At 42.9% G+C, this 9,011-nt stretch overlaps 2 protein-coding genes across 4 annotated transcripts in view; one reads left to right on the top strand and one right to left on the bottom strand.

Moving 5' to 3' along the window:
- GABPA (GA binding protein transcription factor alpha subunit) overlaps nucleotides 1-146 on the bottom strand; it is a 32,108-nt gene extending 31,962 nt beyond the window's left edge. For both annotated transcript variants that reach the window (XM_015560680.1, XM_006758751.2), the window contains exon 1: nucleotides 61-146. The gene's annotated coding sequence lies outside the window, so the exon portion shown is untranslated. The remainder of the gene's footprint in view (nucleotides 1-60) is intronic.
- Nucleotides 56-7,859, top strand: ATP5J (ATP synthase, H+ transporting, mitochondrial Fo complex subunit F6). Of its 2 annotated transcripts, none has more exons than XM_006758756.2 (4): nucleotides 56-139; nucleotides 4,338-4,512; nucleotides 6,734-6,858; nucleotides 7,680-7,859. In XM_006758756.2, the coding sequence occupies exons 2-4, from the start codon at nucleotides 4,349-4,351 to the stop codon at nucleotides 7,715-7,717; spliced, it is 327 nt and encodes a 108-aa protein (XP_006758819.1). In that variant the 5' UTR covers nucleotides 56-139; nucleotides 4,338-4,348; the 3' UTR covers nucleotides 7,718-7,859. The 2 variants fall into 2 exon arrangements, with proteins under 2 accessions (XP_006758819.1, XP_006758818.1); XM_006758755.2 differs by lacking the exon at nucleotides 56-139 and adding an exon at nucleotides 169-272.
- Nucleotides 7,860-9,011: the final 1,152 nt, after the last annotated feature.

Raw genomic sequence — 9,011 nt, 5'->3', positions numbered from 1 at the left:
GATCAAGTTAGGAGGAGGAAAGATGGCGGAAGAGCCGCTAGGGGACCCGGAAGCACTTACCCTCCACTTCCTCCCGCTTGCCTTCTGCCTCACCTAGAGCCGTCCGGTCGCAGACTGTTTCTGAGACGCTTCCTGTCCGGTGAGTGCCGACCGACTGAAACGGCGGCCCACAATGCACAGCGATAGCGTGTCGGCGGGAGGGGGCGGAGCCAAGGCCGGAAGTAGGACGGTGGCGGCGGCGGCGGCTCTGGCAGCTCGGGACTAAGTACAAGGTGACTGGGAGGGTATCTGGCCTGGCTGGGCCTCTTGGGACTCCGATGCTGAGTTTTTCTCCGGGGACTGGGCTGCCTATGGCCTTTGCCCTGCATGAGAGAGCAGCTTATTGGGCCCGGGGACCTTCACGGCCGGCCCCGAGGTCATGCACACGCCGGAGCCTTTCGGCCTTGGAGTTTGCCAAGTGGGCTCCATGGATCGCCCGGATGATAATGCCCGCTCCGAGGCTAGGCCGGGGTGGTGCGGGCTGCAGGACCGCGGGGGGTTCCCGGCTGGGGCAGCCCAAGGTCATGCTCGCGGGGCAGGTCTTCGGCCAGGCCTGCCCAAGCTGGGCTCGCGGGAGGTTGTTCTGAACTGTTTAGAGCAGATCATGGTGACACCCATGTTAAAGGTTTGCAGCCCACCTAGAAGTATAAGTGGTGCTAAAACTGTGTTAGGCGGCCGTGTTTACGCCCTTCCTGCACAGTCCGACACCTCAGCCACCGAGGACAGGACGCTGCCGGGATGGGGGCGGGGGGGGGGGGCTGGTGCTTGAACCCGGGTACAGGCCAGAGTGCGCGCGTGAACACCGCGAGGTTTCCCGGAGGGAAGAGGCGGTCCCGTCGGGCGGATTGCGAGTTGACTTTGAGAATCAGCTTTGAGGGGCCCTGGCCGGGCAGCCCGGTTGGTCAGAGCGTCTTCCCCACACACCAGGGTTGAAGGTCAAGGCACGTACCGAAGCCAACCAATGCATGCGCAAATAGGTGGAACAACGAAGGCGATGTTTCTCCCTCTCCCGTTATCCCTCTGCCATCAACAGATAAAAAAGAAAAAGCATCTATCTGTGAAGGATATATATGCTTGAAGAGGCAGCGGAAGGACCGCCCTCTGGCTGGTCGGCATCCCAGTCCACAGGAGAGCCTTGCTCCTTCTGCAAGTGCTGGTCCCTTTCCTGCTGCCCCCCCACCCCCACCCCCCGGGCTTTTCCTGACTGTGTCCTAGCCTCCCGCGGCCCCGCCTGGCACTCCTGTAGAAAACATCACGGCTGATACTTTACACCTGCTTGTGTCATAGCTCGTGCCTCCTGCGGGCCGGTGGACAGTCCACCCTCACTGTGTATTTAAACACAGATGAGATTATGTGTCCATTTTTTTTGGACAAGATGAATTTGAGGGCCCTAAAGGACTTATGAAGGGACGTGAGCTGTTGAATGTACGGAGTTCGGGGAAAAACAAACTTAGAGACGTGATTTCGGAATCATCAGTACTCAGGAATGGAAGGGGGGGGGGATGGATTTCAGCCCTAACCGGTGTGGGTCAGTGGATAGAGCGTCGGCCTGCAGACTGAAGGGTCCCAGGTTTGATTCTGGTCAAGGGCATGTAGCTTGGTTGCGGGCACCTCCCCAATAGGGGGTGTGCAGGAGGCAGCTGAAACTGTGGGAATATGAGCAATTTAATAGCCTTCTTAGACATAGTTTTATTACCTGTAAAGCAGAGATAAGAACACCTTGTAATGTTTAACAGGAGTGTCCCACGGGTGCAAGGAGAGAATGTATATGGGACTACTTTTCGAAATACCTAGGGCTGAACAAACATTAGATAACCTTATTGCTGAGTGTTAAACATGAATAAGCTGCCAGAAAGGAATATGAATATATATATATATATATATTGATTTGCCCGATTTTTATTTTTTTAATATATTTTATTGATTTTTTACAGAGAGAAAGGGAGAGGGATAGAGAGTAAGAAACATCGATGAGAGAGAAACATCAATCAGCTGCCTCCTGCACCCCCTACTGAGGATGTGCCCTCAACCAAGGTACATGCCCTTGACCGGAATTGTACCTGGGACCTTTCAGTCCACAGGTCGACACTCTATCCACTGAGCCAAACCGGTTAGGGCGAATTGCACAATTTCTAAAATATGCTTGTGTCTAGTAAGAATCTACTGTGTAATCTTAGACCAGGTACTTGCCTCTAAACCTCGGTTTCTGTGTGTGTAAAATGGGATTCGAAATATGTAGCAGCTTAAGGTCATTTGTTTGCTTGAAGTCTTTTCCCAAGTATTTTTCGCTGATGGGATATAAGAGTGGTATATGATGGATTCTTTAATTCCTTCATATAGTTTGCTTTCACCCTGGCAGGTGAAGGGTATTTTGTTGATTGTATAATTTCTTTTGCTAATTTTCATGCGCTCTTCCAGGGCTTCTCAACCTTGGCACTATTGACATTGTGGACCAGATAAGTCTTTGTTGTGGGAAGTTCATTATTGTTATGGGATGTTTGGCAGCATCCCTGGCCTTTACCCACTAGAAGCCAGTAACACTCACCCTTCTACGGACAGCCAAAAATGTCTTTAGACATTGCCAAATATCTCCTAGAGTGTACCCCCACTCCTATTCGAGAACTGTGCTACTCTACTGTCCTTTAGCTTAGTGCTTCTCTAACTCTCTGTGGTAAAAGGCTTTCTACCTCCCCCCAACGTTTGTGGATATTTTTGAAGAATACAATAAAAATGAATTATTAGAAAAATTATATGAAAGACAAAATGAAGACACACAAAATACAAACTCTAATATTTTGTTAAGTTCAGCAGACATCCTTTCTATATAATAAAAGCCTGATATGCTAAGTGTCCTGTCAGTCGTTCAACCAATCAAAGCATAATATGCTAATGAGATGCTAAGGCTGCTCACTATGATGTGCACTGACCACCAGGGGGCAGGCGCTCGGACTGGTAGATTACCTTGCTGCTGGGGTCCAGATGATTGTGACTGAGCAAGACGGATGAGACACACCCTGGTCCCTCCCTGGCCCCAATCGTGCACCAGGCCAAGGGACCCCACAGGTGCATGAATCCATGCACCAGGCCTCTACTATGTTGATATACCAAATTGCTTAGAAGTTTCTAAATGCTTACTGACCACCAGGGGGCAGGCGCTCCGACCGGTACATTACCTTGCTGCTGGGGTCCATTTCCAAATTTTGTATTGCTATAGACCAGTGACACAATCTGTATGCTGCCACTGGTCTACAGACCATACTTTGAGCAGTAGTAATATAACTTAATAGGGTCCAGTATCAGTATGATGATTATTATTAGTTAATTTGTGGGGATGGAGGGATCATGTTAGCGTTAACTTGTCAGGTTTTCACTTCATCTTTAAGGTTCAGAAACTGTACCAGGCTATAATGAGTTGTGACTCTTTTGTCATCATTCTAATAAGAGTTTGGTAAGCCCTTTACTAGACTCAGTCTTTTTTAATTTAAGGGAAGAGGGAAGTTTTTTCTACTTATTTATGGTCTCCTTATCTATTCCTTTTCTTCTGGAATTCCTGTTTGCATATATTTGTTGTTATTTGGATTTTTTGCATTTGGTCTTTCAAGACACTAAATGAGATCTCAACTGAGATCAATTTATCTCCTGAAATTTTTAGTTAGAAAAGCATGTCCTTTAGCTCTAAGGATTTGGCAATCCTTACTTTTAAAATTCAGAATTTCATCTCCTTCACATATTCTAAGTCACTGATTAGGTTGTACCACATGAGTTCCCCTCTTTTGTTGGTGTGTTTCCTTGGCCTGGTTGCTATTTCCCCTTGCTGGTTATGTTGGACTTAGATTTGCAGTTGTGACAGACAGGCTCCCTCTGTGCGTCTTCCAAGTAGAAACTTCCAGGCTATCAGAATCCTCGCACATTCTTTTGGACGTCAGGATTGTTCTTTTCCTCTGGGGGTGGGTAGCTTTCCAACATCCTATTTTGGCTATTTTCCCTGATCCAAGACTAAGTTCACAGAGAGGAAACACCCCATCCCATATTCTGTGCTTTCTTTCTGCATGTAACCCTAGTGGAGCCACACAGAGGCCTGAGTTCCTGACTGCTCCTGGGACCCAGGTCTTCGGGTTATGAAGTAAAAACTTGCAGTGGGCAGTGGAGAAGGGAATGGAGTTGGGATCGGGTGACTGTTCTCAGCATTCACTGAGTTCTGGTATGCTTTAAGTCCTGTACAATTAAGAGAAGTAGAGGTATTTTACAATTAAATGTACATTAAAATATATTAACATTGTGTTGCCTTTCCCCCCCAGTAACAGTCACCATGATTCTTCAGAGGCTCTTCAGGTTCTCTTCTGTCATCCGGTCTGCAGTCTCCGTCCATTTGCGGAGGAATATCGGAGTTACAGCAGTGGCATTTAATAAGGAACTTGATCCTTTACAGAAACTCTTCGTGGACAAGATTAGAGAATACAAAACTAAGCGACAGTAAGTGGGTGGATAATCGACCATTGTGTAAATATAAGTAAAGTATGTAAGTTTTGAGGTGGTAATAAAATTACTTGGTGTTTGAAAGTGTCTAAGACCTTTACTGAGCTGATCCCTTGCATAGAGGTTCATTATCTCTTGATTATTTTAAGTCCTGAATTTTACCTTTTTTTATATGTGTTTCCAGGAAGAGTTCCATTAAATCTTTTGTTATTGTGGATATATCCTTATATCTAAAGGATATATCATCATTCTACCTTAAAAAAAAAAAAGTGAAGTCCTAACCGGTTTTAGATAGAGCGTCAACCTGCAGACCGAAGGGTCCCAGGTTCGATACTGGTCAAGGGCATGTACCTTGGTTGCGGGCACATCCCCAGTAGAAGGTGTGCAGGAGGCAGCTGATCGATGTTTCTCTCTCATCGATTTTTCTAACTCTCTATCCTTCTCCCTTCCTCCCTATAAAAAATCAATAAAATATAAAGGCCTTGATTATAGACTGGACAATTAAAATATTATATGAAAAGCATATATGAGAAATACTTTTGAGTAGGATGGTAGGTAGAACAATATTGCTCTGTATTAGGATGAAAATTTTGATCACAGTGTGCTAGGAAATTTGGTATGAAAAAAGAGGAGGTAAATGATTTAGTAAGAGGGAGCTTTTTAAGCTTAAGCAGATACGGTAAATCAGATGTGAATGCATTCAAGTTTTAACAGCTATCACCTATCAGAGACTAGTACATTGATGAGACTGACTGGATCTTTTCAAAGCAGTTTCTAAAGCTTGTGGATCCCAGAGCTGGAAGACAGACATAAAGAATCTGGTTGAAAGCTCTTTCAAGAACTGCATTTTGGCCCAGCCAGTGTGGTTCAGTGGCTGAACATTGACCTATGAACCAGGAAGTCTCTGTTCGATTTCTAGTCAGGGCACATGCTGGGGTTGCAGGCTCGATCCCCATTGTGAGCCGTGCAGGAGGCAGCCAACCAATGATTCTCATCACTGATGTTTCTATCTCTCCCTCTTCCTTCCTCTCTGAAATCAATAAAAATATAGTTAAAAATAAAAAAAAGACTGCATGTGTATGTACTTCAGTAGCTATTATTCACATGTGACTATTCAAATTCTAGTTAATTACAATTAACTTTAAGTAAAAATTCAGTTTCTCAGTCACTTTAACCAGTGCTCAATAGGCAGATGTGACTAGTGGCTACCATATTAGCACAGATATAGAGAGCATGTCTGTCATCACAGAAAATTTTATTGCACATGCTGATCTAGAAAAAAATTGGGTCCATAACAAGAAATTTCATTAATAAGTTCTTAAATTAGAGCTGTCTCTATAGTTTGTGAAAATTCTGTAACATAAATATTACCCTGTGCCTATATCATAGATATGTGTGAAAATATTATTACTCTAGATGGAATTTTCACTTGTAAATATTTTGTTTATTGTGCATTGATAGACAGGCGGTAACATTATGACAAACCAAAGAATTTGTGCAAAGGATTAAGTAAATCTAATTGGTCTGGTTGCTATATTTATTTCCCGAAGCAACTCTGGTATGTCGTTTTATTGCTTTGCAAATAAAATACAAACTGCCAGGCTTAACATTTCAGGCTTCCCACGATCTGGATCCTGCTGGCTTTTTCATCTAAACTGCTTAATATTCCCTCAAAGCCAATGCTATACCTCTTCTATATCTCTGCTTTTTCGGTCTTAGAATGTCTCAAATTCTGACCCAATTTTTTTTTTAATCTGATGCAAATGCATTTGTCACAAATGCTATTTTTTTTAAAAAATCCTCACACAAGGATATATCTTTATTTGAGAGAGAGAGAGATGTGGGAGAGAAACTAATCAGTTGCCTTCTGTAAGTGCCCCAACTGGGGATGGAGCCCTCAACCTAGGTATTTGCCCAGGTTGGAACCAAACCGGGTGCTCTGGACGATGCCCCAACCAACTGAACCACTCAGCCAGGGCACACAAATGCCATTTTTTTTTAATGAAGTTTTTTCTGATTAGCTCAGCAAAAGTGCGCTCTCAACTGAGTAGCTTTTCGTTAAACCATGTCTTTGAAGCATATCATATGACTCCCTTATGGCATAAATGTTTATAAACATATTTTTTTCTTCTAAATGGCAAAGCCGCTGAGAATAGGGAATAATTTTGGTTTTGTAACCAGCACCTAAACTGGTTTTCACTTGCTCGTTTACACACAGGTCATCTGGAGGACCTGTGGATGCTGGCCCAGAGTATCAGCAAGACATGGAGAAGGAGCTTTTTAAGCTTAAGCAGATGTATGGTAAAGCAGACATGAATACGTTCCCAGACTTCAAATTTGAAGGTAAATCTCTAATCAGATTCACCCTTGTGGGAGACCACTTTAAGTGGAAAATATGTATACCTATTTATGTTTACTTCTTTAGAAGATAAATATCAGTTACATGTAGGTTTATTAGGGCAGTGATGTGTCCATAGGAAGCTCTGGGATAAACATTTGCCATTGGTATCGGTCACGGGTGGGGAACCTTTTTTCTGCCAAAGGCCACTTGGATATTTATAACATCATTCTTGGGCCATACAAAATTACCAACTTACAAATTAGCCTGCTATATTTGGTCAAACACTTATTTAACTCATCCCTAATGCCTTGGCAGGCCAGACCAAATGATTTCAAGGGCCTTATACAGCCTGTACGCTGTACGTTCCCCACCCCTCGTATAGGAGATCACAACATAGAGTTTAAAATAATGGGGATCTAACTTTAGATAATAAAATACATACATATATATGTATATATGGAAATAAAAAAATAATGGGGATCTGAAATCAAACTCCTGGATCTTGAATCCTCTGACAGTATCACTTATGAACTGTGTAGTCTTAGATAGTTAACTGATACCTGTTTCCCATCTGACATTTGGAGAGAATTATATCTTCCTCATGTGGTGGTTTTAGTTAAATGATATATGTAGAGCAATTAATAGCCTGGCTCATGATAGTGCTGAATAAATCTTCAGCAATTGTTATATTTCCATGTAGATGTTTAGAAACAGTAGATATTTACTAAAAAAACAAATCAGAAGATTGATGAGTTAAATATTGAAGCCTTCTCAATAAGGCATTTTATTGCACTAAGCTTTAACCTTTTTTCCCTCCCCTTAGATCCCAAATTTGAAGTCGTGGAAAAACCCCAGTCCTGAAGAAATGTAAAATGTACCTCGTCATGTGTCTTAGATCAGTTGTATTACTGATCAGAAGTATCAGAAGAAACATACATTTCAACAACTGTCAAATGTTCTTTCATTCTGATTCCAAATAAATTATTTGGTGATTTTGAGTGTATGCTTGAGTGTATTGAATTCTATGTTTTAGCATTACTTTTCAATCGTCCCGTCTGGTTATAAGGAAGCATGTGGAGAACTTGGATAAATTGGGTACAGCTTGCCTGTAACCTGCCAGATTCTTCTCATGTGCTGGGTATCCTTTTCATTCTGGAGACCTACAGCCCGAGGGGAGCCACCGACCTCAGGAATGTTTGCTGCAGCGGGATGCTCCACCACAACTTGAAGAAACAGTTTCTAAATCCTTTATCATGGCTCTTTCAAGAAACTCGATATAATTTTGATTATGTGCGGGAGTATCCATTGTGTTTTAACTTCTATCTTCTCAAATATTAAATGCTTTTATCCCAGTAACCCAGGTCCCTCCTCTTCCCTTACAGCTTATGGTCACAGTCTATTACAGATAGAGGAGGGAGTGGAGAGGGTTCTACAAAGGACATTCCCTTTAAAGATCAGGCTGTATGGTGGTGTTTTGCCCAAGTGATGGAGGACCCAGCAGATATGTGCTGGATAAGTGACATAGCAGGCACGTCAGAATTTCAGTAATGACAGATAGCTCTCACACTGTAAAAAAAAAAAGAAAAACAGCTGTGCCTTTTTATATCTGACAATCTCTGACTGTGTCAATAAATACAGTCTTCCATGATCCCACTTCTGGAAATATATCCTAAGAGACCTGAAACACCAATCAGTATGCACCTCTGTGTTCACAGGGTGCGTTACTCAATAGCTAAGATCTGGAAACAACCCAAGTGCCCATCAGTGGATGAGTGGATAAGAAGCTGTGGTACATCTACACCATGGAATACTATGCAGCAGTAAAAAAAGAGAGAGAGAGAGAGAGAGAGAGATCTTACCCTTTCAGATAGCAAGATAGCATGGAGGGCCCTGGAGTATTATCCTAAGCCAGTGATGGCAAACCTTTTGAGCTTGGCGTGTCAGCATTTTGAAAAAAACCTAACAACTCTGGTCCCGTGTCACATAGAGAAATTTTTTGATATTTGCAACCATAGTAAAACAAAGATTTATATTTTTGGTATTTTATATATTTAAATGCCATTTATCAGAAAAATCAACCAAAAAAATGAGTTTGCATGTCACCTCTGAGACGCGTGTCATAGGTTCGCCATCACTGTTCTAAGTGAAATAAGCA

Source organism: Myotis davidii, unplaced genomic scaffold (assembly GCF_000327345.1).
Source record: "Myotis davidii unplaced genomic scaffold, ASM32734v1 scaffold175, whole genome shotgun sequence".
Classification (NCBI taxonomy): Eukaryota; Metazoa; Chordata; class Mammalia; order Chiroptera; family Vespertilionidae; genus Myotis; species Myotis davidii.
Note: the sequence above shows the minus strand (reverse complement) of the source record. Positions and strands in the feature narration are given on the sequence as shown.

What these genes read in the sequence shown, in the direction of transcription:
- ATP5J (XM_006758756.2), top strand. Translation starts at nt 4,349, where the DNA reads ATGATTCTTCAGAGGCTCTTCAGGTTCTCTTCTGTCATCCGGTCTGCA. An exon ending in GAATACAAAACTAAGCGACA is followed by an intron (nt 4,513 to 6,733) that starts GTAAGTGGGTGG and finishes GTTTACACACAG; the next exon opens with GTCATCTGGAGGACCTGTGG. An exon ending in CCCAGACTTCAAATTTGAAG is followed by an intron (nt 6,859 to 7,679) that starts GTAAATCTCTAA and finishes CCCTCCCCTTAG; the next exon opens with ATCCCAAATTTGAAGTCGTG.